General features: G+C 47.1%; 4 protein-coding genes across 4 annotated transcripts; 1 reads left to right on the top strand and 3 right to left on the bottom strand.

Annotated features, from left to right (window-relative positions):
* Positions 1 to 731: 731 nt before the first annotated feature.
* PtA15_13A344 (uncharacterized protein) lies at positions 732 to 2,173 on the bottom strand (the record flags this gene model as incomplete). The annotated part of the gene is made up of 2 exons (XM_053162532.1): positions 732 to 1,248; positions 2,166 to 2,173. The coding sequence occupies 2 exons, from the start codon at positions 2,171 to 2,173 to the stop codon at positions 732 to 734; spliced, it is 525 nt and encodes a 174-aa protein (XP_053026499.1).
* A 4,247-nt stretch (positions 2,174 to 6,420) lies between these two features.
* On the bottom strand, positions 6,421 to 7,031 carry PtA15_13A343 (uncharacterized protein; the record flags this gene model as incomplete). Its single annotated transcript, XM_053162531.1, has 2 exons — positions 6,421 to 6,471; positions 6,624 to 7,031. 2 exons carry the CDS (start codon positions 7,029 to 7,031, stop codon positions 6,421 to 6,423), a joined length of 459 nt encoding a protein of 152 aa, XP_053026498.1.
* Positions 7,032 to 8,796: 1,765 nt separating this feature from the next.
* On the top strand, positions 8,797 to 9,852 carry PtA15_13A342 (uncharacterized protein; the record flags this gene model as incomplete). The annotated part of the gene is made up of 5 exons (XM_053162530.1): positions 8,797 to 8,826; positions 9,060 to 9,280; positions 9,384 to 9,505; positions 9,565 to 9,609; positions 9,692 to 9,852. The coding sequence occupies 5 exons, from the start codon at positions 8,797 to 8,799 to the stop codon at positions 9,850 to 9,852; spliced, it is 579 nt and encodes a 192-aa protein (XP_053026497.1).
* Positions 9,853 to 10,547: 695 nt separating this feature from the next.
* On the bottom strand, positions 10,548 to 11,457 carry PtA15_13A341 (uncharacterized protein; the record flags this gene model as incomplete). Its single annotated transcript, XM_053162529.1, has 6 exons — positions 10,548 to 10,637; positions 10,739 to 10,812; positions 10,915 to 10,935; positions 11,057 to 11,073; positions 11,155 to 11,250; positions 11,438 to 11,457. The coding sequence occupies 6 exons, from the start codon at positions 11,455 to 11,457 to the stop codon at positions 10,548 to 10,550; spliced, it is 318 nt and encodes a 105-aa protein (XP_053026496.1).
* Positions 11,458 to 18,271: the final 6,814 nt, after the last annotated feature.

Genomic DNA, 18,271 nt, shown 5'->3' with positions numbered 1-18,271 from the left:
AATTCTGATTTATCGGGGTCAGATGAATCAAACTTGGTTGCCCTTTTTTGCCAAGTTGTCCACATGAATGTTTATGAAACTTGCGGCTATGAACAGCGCGTATGATCCCTGAAAGAAGGCGATGAACACCGCACTGGCTGCAATACTGACCAGCTCTCTGGCATCACCCACCCCCTCAAAACTCGCGATGACAAGGGTAGAGTACACCCTTTGTCTCAAGTGAGAGAAGATCCGATGCAGACCCTACAGACACTCGCCAGAGGCGAAAAGGCTGGGCGTGTCGGCGCTTCGCGGCTCTTACACAGTCTCTACCACGGTCAATCATGCTTCTCCATCTAGAGATTCATGATGCCTGCGAACAAAGCGAGAGTAGACTTGCAATTGCGGGAGAATGAAGGAATGGAAGCCCCGAAATGGGGCCACAAGAAGTATCGATCGGGTTTACGGCTGCAGAATACGTAATGGAATGTAAGGTTGGCCAACAAAGCATTCGTGTTGAGAGGGCGATTCGGTGGAGTTGAAAGTACGTGAAGGTCGGGCTTGTTTGTGAATCCGACCGGTGCTGATGAGGAGATGAAAATTTTGCCTTTTGGGCCTCATGGAACGAATAATCTAGGGGAGTGGAATAGTGAAGTTAACAGCTGTGGAAAACTGATTTGTGCAAGACATTGCAGAGTTGCTACTTACGCTTGGTCAAGTGGCCAGGCTGATGTAAATTTAATGAACCATGACTACTTCCCGTGCGCCCAGGGGAAGCAGCCACACCATTTCGGCTCGTCTGCAGACGGTTTCTCGGCGATTTTAGCGAGGTACTTGTTGTTCGGTTCCGTCGGTGAACTGTAAAGTTCTCTAGATGGAGGTTCTCTGATAGGAAGCGGCTCTAGTTCTACTATTTCCGACTGGCTATAATGTGTTGGCATTTCATCATGGGAGTCGCCTGTTGGCTCGGTAAGGACTGAGCTTTTCTCCTCTTCTTCTTCATCTGTTAGCGGTATTGAGTAAAGCTTGTCAAGTGGTGCGTTCTCTGGTCTTCCCTGCAGGGATTCAGATGGATAGTGTTCTTCGTCTTTCACTCTGTCCTCTTCTATTGTCGGTGGGCTGCTTGTTTGCGTTTCCCCGCGGGATTTTTCCGTTGGAAGCTCAGAAGGGACTGGGCTGCTAGACACCGGATTGACATGCAGTATAGCAAGCAAAAGAGCGAGCACGGAGGTAGTGTAGTAGACTAGTTTCATAACTGCGGACGGCGTCCTGAGAAGTGTCGGGAGGGAATCAAATGTCGTTTGATAAGCTGTGTGGGGTATCTACGGTCGCTGAAAGGCCTTATCCTGGTTGAATCGTTTATCTGGGTGAGGGTGGCGGCGCAGAGGCAGAGCGACACCAGGGGCCTCCCTTTATATCGGTTGCCCAGCAGACTTGTCCCTAAATTGCAAGACGCTTCCGTCCATGAGGTTTGGATAGTCATTGGGCCTCTCCTGCCGTGGTTTCGGATCAAGCTTCTTACGAGCGCTGTATTGACCATACGGGGTTTATCCGCACATGGGCATTCGGCCAACCAATGAAGATGTGACCGGAAAAGTCCGTGTGCGTTTGAAACGTGTATGGAGAATCTTTTTGAAGAGTTTCTCGGGAAACACCGCCTATAGCCGGTCTGGAAGGCGGCCGAGTCATCTTCTTGTCTGTGCACCATGACGCCTCCCTCTTGACTGGACATGCCCAGATGATCTCCTCTCAATAGGGAAAGAGATCTGTCTCCGACAGTCCGACGACAAAGGTCCACCTGTCCGGCTGCCATGGCTAATGAAGGGCAGCGCGTCGTCGGGGTCACGCGAGGGGCTGTCCGCTGTACCTCTTGAGGTCAAGAGGTACAGCGGCATGACTATGGTCAACCGACCACAGCTCTGCCGGTCTGTTGCCGGGCGGCCGCTCGGTGGCTGGAGCCAACCCCGGGCTGACTGTCAGTCGCCCGATCGCTGTCCACGCCCCCATCCGGCAAGCTGGCGCCAGGCCTTTGAAGGTCACAATCACACAGGCTGTTGGGAAGCTACCCAGCATTTGAGCAGACCGCACAATTACAACTGACCGACGGGGTTGCAATGCCGGCCAGCCTCCACAAAAAAACCAAGACTTGATTTGCCCCGAGGCTGCACGCACTGAGACCTACGGACACTTCCATTGCCACCAAAGCAGTCTGCAGCAGCCCACTTTTTTCTGAGTTTAATCGGGACTTGTGATTTCTGATCCCACCTTAAGCTTTTGAGGCATCTAGGGCCGAACATTGCTGCGTATTCAGACCTCTAGTTGATGAGACTTGGCAAGCCCTAGCTGTAGATGTAGTATTTCAGCTAATTCTGTTAACCATTGTGGAACTCCTACCATGCCAGGTGGAAGGCAGTTGGTGGAAGGGAAAGGTGCTGTTGAGGCTGCCTTAATTGGAGAATAGTGGATAAAAACAAATGGAGTCTTCAGACTCATTGTTGGTGTTTGGGGGTTTGGGGAAGAGGACTGGTGAAGTTGCAGAGCTCAGAACGGAGCAAGCAGATTGGAGGAATGGATCAATAATTGGAACAGAGAACAAGAATTGCAATTGACAGGAATTGAATAACAAGGATCAAAACAAGTGATGGTTGCTATATGGCTCAGAGAAAGTCCCATGCCACCTGTGACCCCATTGCTGGAGTCTGAGTTCAACTTCAACTCTGGCTTTGTTAAAAGAATTCAGACAACTTAAGGATCATATTTCTTAGTTATATACTTGTCTTTAATTTATAATTGCAGCATATGATAAAAGAAATCTTTAAACCTTAAGGCAGATAAAACTTACTTTGCTATTTCAGATAAAGATAAAGAAGTAAGCTAATTATAATATAGTTGACCTGTCAAGCCTTTGTGATTTGGATAACAAAAGACTCTGCATCACAGAAATAAAGTAATATAATTAGTTCTTCTATCTTTCAGTGAATGGAAATGAAACAATAAGTTGAATGAATTGAATAAATACATTACTTTGATAATAGTTTTGATGTTGAAACTCAAAATGACAGCTTCAGCTATTCTCTGTGTTGTTGAGTCATAGTAGCGGAAGTTACTTGTTAGTTACCCACACCTTATACTTATTTGATTTGTTCATTAACATGTATTACTCACTAAGCTCTTAATTCTCCAACCCACTTACAACTCACCAGGACAATGGTCAGCTCCACATAAATATAATCAAAATAGAGTCATTTACCTATCCAATGCAGCTCCTGGATGTACTCACCAGAGACAAAAAGGCTAGACATGTTGCTGGTACACTGCCAGCATATTTGGCTGGGTTGAATTCATCCCGGTTGAACTGGGAGAACCTCAGCCCAGCCAATTATTCTGGCAGTGACATAGCTCTTGCACTGTCTCCATCATGTACATTCTCTTTCTAATTCTGGAGGATCAAATGCCGCAGAAAGAAGGGGGCAGAAAATATTTTCCATTTTGGAAGAATCAAGGAGAATGGATCGTGTGTCTAGTAGGTTGACTATGTACTCTTTGGCAGAAACAAAGCAATTTCTTGTGAAGTACGGCTGGATACTTTGTGAATGAATTCAAGGTGGGCAGCTTGAATGAGTTGAGACTATGGACAGAGCTGATGAGTTGATCCTGTTGAGTTTTCACTTGAGGACAGAGAGATTGAGAGGCAAGGCGGAGGGGTTGACCAAGGAGCTTTGCTGAAGGTTGATGGCTCAGGTGGGGCTAGAGCAGTTTTGGGCCTTGGCTCAGACTCAAGGATTTTATTTCATACTCAAGGAGCAGACACGTATACACAACTAGAGAGCCCCCTGCACGAGATCCAGAGGGGGCCTAACAGCATGTAACACACAAGACAAAATGAACTAAAATCTGTAACAAGTCAGTGACAGGGAGGAACTGGGACTGGGGACAGGACAGGAACTGGGATAGGGGACAGGGACAGGAACTGGAACTTGGACAGAGGACAGGACAGGAACTGGGACTGGGACAGGAAAAGGGAACAGGAACAGGTACTGGAACTGGAACTGGGAACAAAGAAAGTGAGCGGACTAAAAGCTCAGATTCTGACAGATCCAAGTTTTCCTTTTGGTCCTGGTGGAAAGAATAATTTAGTGATGCAAAAACATGAATTGTAAGCAACTGTGGGGTGAACAACGGATTTTCAAAAGACATTTGAGATGTTCTACTTACGCTTGCATGGTCAAGTAGTCTGGCAGTGGATAATGGAGTTGATCATCACCGCTTCCACAAGCCGCAGAGGCACCCTGACTTTGGCACCTTGACCTCGTAGAGGTCCTCATCGGGAACATTTTCCCCGGTTGATGTCACTGAGAAAAGGTCTTTGCTTCGGGCGGGTGCGTTCCTCGAGGCTGACGCATTGTCAAGAGACGCGGTCGAGGCCAACAGTTGCAGATCATAAACGTCGTTCCCTGACGCCTTGCGGGCGGCTTTTCTTTCTTTTGCTTCTTGCTTTTCTTGTGCCTTCCTTTCCTTTTTTTGTTGTTTCGTCAGGTAGTTGTTTACTGACCTCTCGGAGTCGGACCTGAGCCTCTGAGGCTGATCCATTTCCAGACTGACATGCAAAACAAAGAATAGAATAACTAGCACGGAGGTGGTGTAGTGGACTAGCTTCATAGTTGCAAAAGGCGTGTGGTGTTTATAAGATGCGGCGAAGGAAGGTTTTTTACTTGTGTATGTATGAAAACGCCAATCCTGATTACGACTTACGAGGATTAAGGCAAGCTCCGCACGTGAAGTGCAGGAGAGGGACGCACTTGGTGATGATAAGAACAAATCCCAAGAGGGAGGAAGGGGGGAATGATGTCACTTGCGCCATGCATTGATGGGATGATGGATTGGAATTTGGATGGTGTGAAACAATGACCGCAAAGAGCTCATGGGGCTGTGATATCTCTTCGTGCTTATAGGCTGTCGGCCTCTATTTTTGAGTGATTTATTCCCTTCCTCTCTCATCCAATCTTTTCCTTGCTTGAATTATTTTCGCCATTGCCAAACCCCTTTGATACTTGACATTCTCTCTTTGATCTCTCTTGTCCTTCCGGTTGCTTAACTCGTGCTCTTGTCATCTCCGTCTCTTACACTCACCAGAGACAATATTTAGGCATGTTGGTGTCATCAATTGGAATGAAGGTACCCTTGACACTGTTTCAATTGTGGTCAATTATTTGTCTCATTGTGGAGGTTCCCCGTACCAGAGCAAAAAGGGGAAGGAAATACTTTCAATTCTGGGAGAATACAGGAATGAATGAGCGTGCACAACAAGCATGAATGACGTGTCTAATATGGAGGTTAACTGGGTGCGCTTTGAAATTTTCAGAAAGGAACAAAGGACGGCCTTGGCGGAGGGTGGATGTATAGTGTTTTGAATAAATCTTGGATGATTTCTCAAATTTTCTGGTTTCGTTGACCGAGGTCAACTCCATATTTTTTATATCCTTTCCACATGGTGCATCTTGACAGATGTCAGATGAGGCCCAAGGCTAAATCCACCCCCGGAGCCAATTTCCTCCAGTAGGGGGTGAAGGAGTTGGGTTAGAGAAATACCGAGTTCATTTTCAGAACCAGAGCAGCTTCTTTACCCCACCCACCACAGGCCATGACCATCGGCCGTTGCCCTCTGCCAGTATGGGCCGGGCAGGGAGAGGCCGACCGAGCGCTGGGTCGTGACACAAAGACATCCCGGGCGGAAGTCAATTTCAAGGTTTTGTTTAAAGTTGGGTCTGGCTTTTACAGTTTGGTGTGAAGTTTAAAATAAAGTTACTACATAACAAAACCAGAAAATTTGAGGAAAGATCCAAGCATTATTCAAAACACAATAGATTTTGTAAAGGAATGTACAGCCAATCCGAAAAAGCTTGGCTTCTTTGGGGGGAATTTCCACTGGAAATTCCTGTGGGATTTTCCAACCTTGTATGCAATAAAGTGACAAGGTTGGACATTTTGATATATGCAGGATGCCTATATCAAAATCAGGCAAGCTCAATCAGAGACTTCCGGTTGGTTTTCCCGGATTTTGATTCCAGAATCAGAATCCTTGACCAATTTTCATCCTCGACTCCCATTCCCATGAACGCACCTGGGTGTCATGGTGCCGGTCCCCCCAGTGGCCTGCATTTTTTTTTTTGCTACCAAACGGCGCTGCCGATAGCAACTGCGCTCGCGGGGATGGATATCCATCTGTCAAACCGTGTTGTTGGATACACACAGGTTGGCAAATCCAGAAGGAATTTCCGCTGGAAATTCCATCCAAAGAAGCCAAGCAGAGCCAAGCTTTTTCGGATTGGCTGTAAGGTGGGCCAACAAGAGGATTCAAGAGGAGATGGCGAATCGAATAAGATAAGAATAGGTACAGTTTGAGTTTGTTTGTGAATAGCGAGCACGACCGGATCTGATAGTTTAATGAAAGTATTCCTTTAGATTCCTTTTGCACCTCGTGGAGCGCGTGATCTAGTGGGGTAAACAAAAGTTAAGTATTTATATGTATATCAACAGCTGTCCGGAGGCAACTTTACTTTTGAAGAAAAAACGCAGATTTTCCACTTACGCTTTGGCAAGAGGCCTGGCTAATGAAGTAACGATAAAAACCACAAGCATCCTACTTCCTCATCGCACGATTGCCGAATGGCTCTGTCGCTAGCACTCGCAGTCCACTGGTCTTCGGTGATTTCGTCAAGGTCTTTGCCCAACTCTGGGTTTCTAAATGTGTTTTCTTGCGGGTGTGGTGGTGACATTTTGGCTTTGGAGCTGCCAGTTCCCTCTTCTGGAATTAACTCCAGGCATCCAATTCTAAGTTTTTTTCGCTCCTCGCGACGCTCTTCTCTTATCCTCCTAGCCCGCTTCGCCTGTTCCGATTCTATTGCCAAACCGGGGTTTGCTGGCGTTCCCCCCTGGGATAGGACTTTTGAAGACCCTTGGCGGACCAGGCTGTTACTGCTAGAGACCAGATTGACATGCAACATAGCAATCAAAAGAGCGAGGACGGTGGTGGTGTAGTAGACTAGTTTCATAGTTGCAAGAGGTGTGCTGGGGTTGTCGTGAGGGATTCCAATGTGGTATTTCTGGATGTGGTGTGTGAAGGTGCTTATCCTGGTCAAGGTATGAAATGTGTTTCTAAGGCAGGACTGATGGCTGATGACGCCCAACAGTTGCGGCCGGAGGGCTCTGTTTTATATCTTTTGAAAGGCCCATTTTACTGGCTTCCACAAGGATGCTTCAGTCCGAGTGGTTTGGATAGGCATTGGGGCCTCTGTTTACATGCCGTACTGGCTACGGATCAAGTTTGTTGCAAGCCCTACAATACCTGGAACCATATGTTGGTGTAGACTCTAGTATCTCGGACCTGACCCGCTGAAGCTACCGGCCCACCACGTTCAAAGCCCAAGAACAGCTCTTGGAACTTTACACAAAGCCCAAGAACAGATTTTGGAACTTTACATCCAGACCAGATCAAGATTTCTGAAAAACAATCATAAAACAGCATAAACCGTTTAGCACCACTGCAGGCAGTGGGATTGTAAATATTTGCCAACTCAATAAAGTCCCACCCTCACATACCTGTGGAGTGGTAAAACACCGGCCACCTCCTACCCGTGGAGTGGTAAAACACTGGCCACCCTCCTATGTAGTCTACCGGGGGATCATAACAGGTCGCATTGCGCTGACCGGACCCCAGCGGCACAGCCATCCACCTCAAAAAACAGAGGGACTTGGTTAAATTATTTACCAGGGACAAGGGACAAAAAAACTATGTATGCACGTCGGCGCTACCCATCGGAATAATCGTAGCGCTGGGTCTTACACAAGTCATTACCATTCTTACTCATCTGCCTCTTACGAGAGGTTCCCGATGCTGGAGAACAAAGGGAGAACAGAGTCTTTCAATTTTGAGAGATTGAAGGAATGCAAGACTATTTATAAAAAGGCTCGATGATGCGCCTGCACTTTCTCACTTTCAGAGAGAAACATAGGAAGGCTTTGGCGGTGTGTGGATGGAGACTTTGTAAAGGCATGCAATTTGGTCCAACAAGAGGGTTCATGTTAATATGGCAACTTGAATGAGTGGAAACTACACAGTTTGAGCTTGTTGGTGCACACGAGATGGGTTCATGAAAGGGTTTTTTTATACCTTTGGACCTCATGGAAGGTGTGAGTGATGTAGAAAGGGAAGCATCAATGACTGAGGTCGGGAGGACAACTGAATGGTGAAAAACATTGCAGATTTTCTGCTTACGCTTGGTCAAAGGACTTCGCTAAAACTTCCACCAGTGCCAGAAGCAGCCTCCTTGTTTTGGCTCAGCGGAAAGCTGCCCGTCCGTCGAGGCCCACGGCAATGGGCGAAGATCTTCCTTCCCCTTTTTCCTTTTTGGCCATCGTCGTATTCCCTTCGGTCGGCTGTTGACTGACTCTTCGGACTCGTAGCCCCCATCCGGTAACATATCACGGGCTGTACTAGACGCCGGACTGGCATGCAAGATAGCAATCAAAAGAACAAGCACAGAGGCGGTGTAGTAGACTAGCTTCATAGCTGCAAAAGGCGTTCTGAGAATTGTCGCGAGGAATTAAACTGCAAATATTTGGAAAATGTGGATTGCGTTCGACGTTTCTGTGTGCACAAAAGTGCTCTATAAATAGGTATCCTGGTTAAGACTCATTCGCAAATACGTCTCTATCCGAGTGGTATAGAGGCATCTGCATATGGTTTCGGACGAAGTTTGTTGTAGGTCTATCTTAAGGCGGACCCGGACAGACCTAGACCGACAAGTTGGAGCCATCATGCATCTAAGAGGTGAAACCCATCAGCAGGTTCGTAGTTACGAATTACGCGTTGCGTCCAATCTAGTGCCTTCTGACTCCTGAGCTGACCGGAGATACCGGCCGGAAACGTGGTTTCCGGTTAAGAAGCCGTCAAATCTGACGGCTCTTCCACCGGGGCTCTCATTTGCATTTACCTGCCTGCAGCGTTGGGAAGTAAATAGGGAATGTTGCCTAATGTTGCTCGTTCAAGGTTGCGATGATGCAATTGTCGTCCTAATCAGGTGACCCGCCGGGGGTGGTGTGTAGCCACGGTGACTCCGGTGACTCACCGCCAGAGGGGGCACAGCTTCCCCCCGGGGGAAAGGTTACATTTGAAGGGACCCAGGGACCATCTCGACCAGGAGCAAACAATTATCATTTTGCTGGAGTCCTATCAAAACAATAAACAAAACCGCAACCACAACCAGCATCGGACATGGCTCGCTCGACACCTTCATCCACGGTCAGTCCATGAACACCCACATTCGGCCCAGCTTTCATTGGTTTACTGAACAACTTACACGTCTGGGATGGCTCTGTACTTACTTTCTGATGTATGGATGTAGACCGACCTCTTGCTTTACTTTCTGGCGATCTTCGTGCCCCCAGCATCGGTGTTCATCAAACGTAAAGTCGACCTTCCTTCTTCTTCCTGCGCTTTCGTTTGCTGTACATTTGCCTCCAACCTGTATGTAGACAACAACAACTGACGTATTGAATTACGGTTGGTTGAGAGCACATAAACAGGCGCCTGTGCGGCCGATTTCTGGATCAACGTTGCCCTCTTCATCCGTCAGTCTTTAGAAAGCTAGCTTTTTTTTCGAGCACCCTTGATAGAGCTGAATGGTTCCGATTTCTTGGTTATCTTACGCAGTGGGTTGGATCCCCGGAGTCATTCATGCCTGGTGGATTATCTCCAAATACCCCGACCACACGCCCCCGCCTGCCGTCGGCCACCATGATCCACACCACACACAGCCAAACTCCCAGTACCAGCCCGTACCCAACTACGGCTCCGTCCCTCCATACAAATAAACTGTTCTACTCTTGTTCTGGACGCTTTTCTGACCTCTCGTCTCGATTTTCCATCTCGGACCCTGTTGTTTTCTCATTCAGCCGTCTCAATTACCCCCAACATATATCTACGGTACCTAGGTCCTCTCAAAATTTCTGCTTTTCAATGCGTGTCTACCCTGTGTATCTTTTTTTCCCTTTACCACAAATTTCATTTTGAATGTCTGTTTTAAAAGAAGGAGGTTATTTTTTTACAGTCCCATTGGAAACGGTTTACTCGTTTTGCGAACTGATTGAATGGCTGTGGAGCTTCGTGCATACAAACCTTGACCCAGGCAACTGCCCACCCACACATAAACCAAAAACTTTAATTTTTGGTTGAATTGACTCAACAAAAGTGGCATAGACACACGTGGACAAATTTTAACTTTTGTTTAATTCTGGTTCTTCAAAAAAAGAATAATGGTACAACAACATAACACAATGAAGAGATAAGCAACTAGTGCATGTGTATGGGCAGTTAACCAATGTGAGGATGAAAGCAGGCCGATGAAGATACAAGATGTGAAATGGACAAGACCGGGCTCTAGAGACCGGTGAGGATTCGACGAGGATGGAAGATAGTTGACAGGGAGACGAAAGGCGTCAAGACAGATTGAAGTGGATAGGGCGGGTTGAATGATGAAGTAATTTACTAGGGGCTGAGAGGGATTTGATTACACAGCTGAGCCGTAAGCCGGAGGTGCCGAAGCTTGATGCAAAATGGGAGGTTGTTGGTTCGGCGGAGACTGATAGCCAATAGGCTCCTGTATATACGAACCGAAATACACCCACAGGGGTGGTAGTGGTAAGCAGAGACAAATGGGACAACGGTCATTTGAGGAAAAGGCTGGTGGACTTGACTCACATAGGTCGCGTTTCCGACGTATTTGTAGCCTTCTTGTCCATATCGCTCTTCGGCTTGCATCCGTTTATAGATCACTGCTCAAGGCGGTACAAATACAGAACGCTACCAATATCAGCCTCACATCCATTCGGCGGTAAGCAAGTCGATGTGTAAAAAAAAGACTCGAAGATACGAACGGTAGAATGCATGCAGATGTCCTATGACGGTCGTTCGATGGGTTTTTCGGAAGAGGTGAACAAGAGAGAGAGAGAGGTTAGCGGAAGGTTTCTGCGCCCAACAAAGGCAATCTATATGCTTTCAAGATTCTCTAAGACAGACCAGGAAGGTATCCCAATCTGTGCAGTCCAAAAAAAGATTAACCCGTTAGCTGAGAATTCTTGGCCGGGTCCTGAGAGAGAGATAGGATGAGGACTTGCATCGTCAGGAGGATGTTGATCAGAAGGTCGCATCCACAGCCTGTCACGAACAGGGCCGCCGCAGGAGGGAAAATGACTGCCACGAGAATCAGGATACTGTCGAGCGGAGATTAGAATCGAAAGTCAGCGAAGTGCTTGTTTTTCCGCGGCGGTCATTTGCTTGTTTGGTCATTCTTGTGTGCTCGGAAGATAAACAGGCCTGTTGATCTGATGAGTCGGAAGAGAAGAAAGAGAGAGAGTCTGGGGACACGGCGGGGGTAGAAGCAAGCAGTTCGAGACTGACATGTCGCTTCCTTTGACCATCGTCGGTTGCTTGAATGTTTCTTGTTCGGAAGGGATATCGAGTTGATCTTGGGATGGTTGTTTTTTGTGTTTGACTGTGCAACCGAGGTGGACAGCCGGTCGGTTGACTGCAAAAGGGCCGGGACATCGCCGCGACAGCCGAGTGACATGTCCATTTCAGTCCAACTCGACTCTACTCGACTCCACTGTGTAACTCATTTCTAAAAGTCCCTCTATTACTGGAGGGGGGACGCCGTCCCGTATGTACCCTCAACCAGACGAGGGACATATCTTTTCAAGCCCGTGGACTGAAAGAATTGGGGTTTTTCAATCCTTTTGAATGATCCCATTTCTCATTGGGAGGCTAAGGTTTGGGAGAAAAAATTGTGCCCAAGATGTTTGGTAACCTTTCAATATTTTTCTTAATTTTTTTGGGCCTTTAGTGGCACTCAATATCCTTTTTTGTGTCTCCCAGTGGGTCTGCTTCCTTCATAACTTGCACTGTACAGAATCCAAAACTCACGATGTCACAACAATGATTGTAGATCAAGGAAATGGGCAGAAGAGGTGGCACTGGGAGAATAGTACAGAGATGGGGATAGTTTGAGATGCAATGGAAATGAGAATTAGAGCATTCACATTTGTCAGCTTAAGAGCATCTCCAGCAGTCCGGGGGTGGATAGTGCTGACTTAAACAGGCTGTGGCTTGGGTTGCACCCATTTTTGCTTACTCAAGCTGGTCCATGTGCTTTTGAAGGTCCAGCCAACCTCATCTTTCACAATACAATCAGCATTCCCTGTTGGGTGGCCTTTGTGCCAGAAGGTACTTTTTGATGGAAGCATCAAAAATGTATCATTTTTGCCTCCAGCCTGCTACATTCCCATGTCTATAGCAGCCTGTGGAAGCCAGCGGCAGGTGAGAGACTTGGAAATCTCTGAGAGATTGGAAAAAAGTGAATCTCTGCCTGCCAAAAGCAGCGCAATCCACCCCCGGACTGCTGGAGATGCTCTAAATTGCTGGTTTTTGGCAACTTAGAACAACAATTGCCCGGGTCAACAAGCCCAGGCTTGATTTCAGGTTTGGGCTTGCTATATTTAGCAAACCTAAACCTGAAATTTAACCTCAGGTTTATATGGTGTTTCTCACATCAGCTAGCCTTCAGCTGACCCAAAAAAAGCGTCTGCCCGCTCAAAATAGCCTTGGTCAGCTACCCTGCCCACAAACCCGGGCTTACTTGGCCCGCAAATTTAGCAAACAAATGTGAATGCTCTTAGAGGGGGAAAAAAATAAAGCACCAGCACATGAGAGGGAATGTGATAAAGTGCCACCAAAACCCTTAACTCTCTCAGGCCACAGGGTCCACCTAGCCTGCAAATCCCTCCCTCTAAAGTGTTTTACCACTATAAAGATAGAGGGTTGGAAAACAACTCCCATTTCCAGATTTACATTGCCGGGACAAGTTTTGGGAGTCCTTCTCCCTTTTTCATTTGGGAGTTGTTTTTATAATTTTTTTAATAATTTTTTGACAGGATAAAAGGGAGTTGTCTGCCCAAAAGGCCCTTTGCAGAGGGCCTCTTTGGGAGTTGTACGCGGGCACCACAACCAACTCCCATATGAAATTGTTATGTGACATGTAACCCCTGGGGCCTGTACAATATATTTGCGCAGATAAACACCATGTAAATATTTCAGCAACAAGTAAACCCATGTAAAATGTAGTACAACTGTATAAAATTTTTATGCAACATGTAACCCCTGTAAAAGATATTTCCACAGATAAACACCATGTAAATATTTTGGCAAAAAGTAACCCCATTTAAAATTTACAACTGTATTAAATTGTTATGCAACATGTAACCCATGTACAACACATTTCCATAGATAAACACCATCTAAATATTTCAGCAACAAGTAACTCAGGTTAAATTTTACAAACTCCGCATTGGAAACAGAGGCCTTCCTGCATCATCCGGGTCTTCTCAAAGTTGGAGAGTCGGCCGTTTGATGCCAATAGGTCCATGGCGTCGGGGTCAATCTTCTGTTTGGTCAGCGCTATTCCGTTCTCCGCTACGCTCATTGCCGTGTCAAGCTCTAGTACCAAGCTAGCAACCTTGTTAATAGTTGCAAATGGGGTGCGGCAAAAAATTAGAGCCATCTGGATGTCCCGCTTCAGGCCCTGGCGGAACTGGCTGATCAGGGTGGGGATTTCCCCTCCTGCGGCGGAAGAATGCTGGACAAAGGAGTGGGTGTAGTCCGCCACTGAACCGGTCTGCTTCAGCGCTCAAAGGGCTTGTTCTGCCTTTGCCTTCTTTTCCGGGTCAACCCCGGAAGGCCGCTGTGAATTCTACATACATCAGGGTGGGCGGGTCTGCTGCTGCCTGTTCAAGGAATGGGGCATCTCATACGCCCGCCGGTCTGGTCATGTAGGAGGACACAAAAAGTATTTGTGTTGTGTTGGTGGGGAAAAAAGCCTTGTTCAAGGTCATATAGATGCCGACCTGGCGGACAAACGTCTTCGCCACTGCTCCGTGTTTGCCATTGAACTTGTCTGGTTGGGCAACTTTGGGGGCCTTGGTCGCGGCTACCCCTGCTCCAGTGGTCAGTACTTGCGTTGGGGGGAGGGGTGGGTTCTGAGTTTGAAGTGTGTCTGCTAAGCTGGCCTTGGCCTGGCGGTGTTTTTTCTCCTCTTCATTGGGCTTCTTAGTGATGTGGGCCAGTTGTTGTCAGAGTTTGGTGGCTTTGGAGGTGCCAGCCTTAGAGATACATCAAGTATCCAAAAGACTGCAATAACTTAGTAAATAATAATAATTATCAAATTATTACGGACCTACTTCGCGCAGCAGCGGAAAACTCTTTGCGCACAGAATCGACCGTCCCCCGACGTTGACCCCGCTGTGCGCGCAAGCCAAAAATTACTTCGCGCACAGTGACTTCCCTCAAAAGAAGGAGGTGATTTTTCCAGATTTTTTTTCGATGGATCCAAAGAGGGGGTCTTACTTGCCCCCTGCAAAAAATATTGGATTTTTTGAAGGTGTCCTTGTGATGCAAAAAAAAAATCATAATATTAATCCAAAAAAAAGGCACCCGCTACCCCGGTAGCCCACCCCGGGGCCTTTGTACCTGCTCAAACTTAAGTGGTCGGGTACCCAGCCCCTCGAAAAGAAAGTTCGAGGGGCGGCAGCTCCGGGCCGGGCTATCCCCCAGCCGCCGTGCCGATGGCCGGCACAGGCCATCGAGCGGAGTTGCACACTCCCCCGATGACCGGCCAGCACATGCGTGCATGTGGCACAAATTACCGGTCATCGAGGGGATTATGTACTCCTCTCGATGGCCAATCTATCCCGGTCATCGAGGGGAGTGTTCACTCCTCTCGATGACACTCCCCTCGATGACCGGGCGGGTCCATGCCGGTCATCGAGAGGAATACATCCTTCCCTCGATGACCGGGTCCGTTCCGGTCATCGAGAGGAATGTTCACTCCTCTCGACGACCGGAGCTTGGTGACCTGGTTGCTCCGGTTGGCGAGAGGAGTGAACACTCCCCTCGATGACCGGAACGGACTCGGTCATCGAGGGAAGGATGTACTCCTCTCGATGGACGCCCTGTTCCGACCATCGAGAGGAGTACACTCCCCTCGGCGACCCGATTACTCCGGTCGTCGAGAGGAGTGAACATTCCTCTCGATGACCGGAACGGACCCGGTCATCGAGGGAAGGATGTACTCCTCTCGATGATCGGCATGGACCCGGTCATCGAGAGGAGTGAACACTCCCCTCGATGACCGGGACGGACCCGGTTATCGAGGGAAGCATGTACTCCCCTCGATGACCGGAACGGACCGGGTCATCGAGGGAAGTATGTACTCCACTCGATGACCGGGACAGAGTGGCCATCGAGAGGAGTACACAATCCCCTCGATGACCGGTAAATAGTGCTAGATGCACACATGTGTGCTGGCCGGCCGGTCATCGGGGGAGTGTGCAACTCCGCTCGATGGCCTGTGCCGGCCATCGGCACGCGGCTGGGGTATAGCCGGGCCCGGAGCTGCTTGAAGAGCTGGGATATCAGGAAATGGCGAGAATGAGATGAAAACTCCCCCAAGGGGAAATGTATTTGATAGGCATCACTATTTATGGGCCAAAAATATGTACATGATTGGGTTGGTGAGAAACCAAACCCCATAAAAGTGCGTGAAATAAATGACACATGAAATCATGTGTCATAACACTCCCCCCCTCACCAACCCAAGAAAAGATGAGAAGGAAAGTGAAGGAATGTGAATGAAAGGAAAAGAAAAGAGTGTAGGGGATTTGATTGAAGACCACCAAAGACAGGAGTGGACTGTTTTGATCAAGTGTAGCCGGCCGCCACCAATGTTGTCTTGATGACGAGAGCTGTACAATGAGCCAATGTTGCAAGGGCCAGCGCAAACAGGTTGAGTCATCCAGCAGCAAACCAACAACAAAGAGCCGGAGGGGAAGGCTGTTGGTCTTGATATCTCCCTAATTTGCTGGCCTCGCCGGAGGTTCCGACGCAAGTGGGGGCTGGAGAGTGATGTCAGGGTGGGCGGGGGACATGAGTGTGGCCTGAGCTAATCGAGCGACCGGATGTCCTTGGTGAGCTGGCCGAGTGCGGGCAGAAGCTCGAAGACGTCCGAGTTGAAAAGTTTGAAAACGATCAACATTGAAAGGCCGTGAGCGCCGGAGTTGATGCAGGTCGAGAATCAATGGGATATCCGTATCGACAAGGCAGCTTGATGAAGAACCGAGGTTTTGTAAATACTGAGGGGCCGAGAATGGTGTGTTGATGCCAGATGATGAAGCGTTCAAAAACACAGGTTGGGGATGAACCGAGCGTACTGGTGCCAAGGTAGATAGCATCAAAAAACGCAAACAATAGATTGAGCCGCCGGATAGTGGCGATAAATCGTGCAAATTGATGCGGGTAAGATAGCATCAAAACGCATAAAAAAAACGAGGTGCCTGATGATGGCAAACGTAGCAAAGCAGGGATTGATGTCGAGGAAAGCAATGATAATCCAAGAAGTCGTGTGAGGACCATGAATCCGTGCGGCTTGGCGATAAAACAAACCGTAAGATTGACACCGTAGGATTGAAAGCGAATTAAAGATAGCTTGATCAATCAACAGTTACCACGAGATAGCGGCGAGTCATGTAAAGAAAGAAAAAAAGATAATCCGCTGGGGGCTTGCAGATGGGGAGAGTAACTAGCGAGATAGCACTACCGCTGGTGACAGCGCGGGCTCATAACCTGAAGAGCTGGGATATCAGGAAATGGCGAGAATGAGATGAAAACTCCCCCAAGGGGAAATGTATTTGATAGGCATCACTATTTATGGGCCAAAAATATGTACATGATTGGGTTGGTGAGAAACCAAACCCCATAAAAGTGTGTGAAATAAATGACACATGAAATCATGTGTCATAACACTGCTGCCCCTCAAAAAGAACCTCAAACTTTCTTTTCGAGGGGCTGGGTACCCGACCGCTTAAGTCTTAGCAGGTGAAAAGTCCCCGGGGTGGGCTATCGGGGTAGCGGGTGCCTTTTTTTTGGATATTAATTATGTTTTTTTTTTTTTACATGACAAGGACACCTCCGAAAAATCCAATATTTTTTGGAGAGGGCAGTTAAGACCCCCTCTTTTGATTAATCAATTTTTTTTTTGAGAAAAATCCCCTCCTTCTTTTGGGGGAAGTCGCTGTGCGCGAAGTAATTTTTGGCTTGCGCGCACAGCGGGCTTGACGTCAGGGGACGGTCGATTCTGTGCGCGAAGAGTTTTTCCCTGCTGCGCGAAGTAGGTCCGTAATACTATTCCAAAAAAATCATGAATAATTAGAATCAATAGACTGACATGTGACATGAATGATAATAAATGAAAAAAATGAATCCCAAAATCCATCCTAAATTTTAGTTGGCAGTGAAAACACCTCAGACACTGTTTTTTTGTTACCTGCAGTGCAAATTTGCAATTTTTGATGTACTTTCCCTGCCCACAAAAATTTAGGATGGATTTTGGGATTCATTTTTTTCATTTATTATCATTCACATCACATGTCAGTCTATTGATTCTGATTATTCATGATTTTTTGGAATAGTATTAAAGATTTTCCCAAATTATCATTTAATGAAAAAATATTTTCAGCTAGTATGCACTTATTTTTTCCAAAAACATTACTTATATTCATTCTTTTGGAACCTTTCTGTCCATCCTCCCAATGAATCAGAAATTAACAGGCATGGTTTGTATGTGTTCTAGTCAAGAGAAATTTCATGAAAACTTTCTTCTGGGCACTGTACATATAGTCTATGTACATGGAAGTCTGCACTGCGGAGCCCATGCTACGACCCATAATACCCATGTATCAAGCTTGTGCAACATGCAACACAGTGTAACCTGTGTAGAACATGTAGCATGTATGCACCACCTGTGACATACACCATGTAACCTGTAAGCAACATGTACACACACCACATAACACATGTACACATGCGCTACTCAACATGTAACCCAACATGTAACATGTTCACACCATGTAACATTGCACCCCAGAAGTAACACGCCCCAATAATTGAAAATGATTTCAAAATTTTTAATTTTTTATCATTCTTGTTGCATGCCATACTTTGTTCTCCAATTTTCCCTCCTTCATTTGAACAGTAATGAAAATTCTGAGAAATTTGCAAGAAGTTAGAAAATTTCAGCATGTTTGTTATTTTACTTTTACTTTTTTTTATTTCATAATCATTCTTGGGAACTTATTTTCCACTCCTGTAGCCAATGTCATGATTTAAAGGCTGAGGCCTGAGCTTCTG

Source organism: Puccinia triticina, chromosome 13A (assembly GCF_026914185.1).
Source record: "Puccinia triticina chromosome 13A, complete sequence".
NCBI classification, from domain to species: Eukaryota; Fungi; Basidiomycota; class Pucciniomycetes; order Pucciniales; family Pucciniaceae; genus Puccinia; species Puccinia triticina.
The sequence above is the reverse complement of the archived record's forward strand: the minus strand, read 5'-3'. Positions and strand labels throughout refer to the sequence as shown.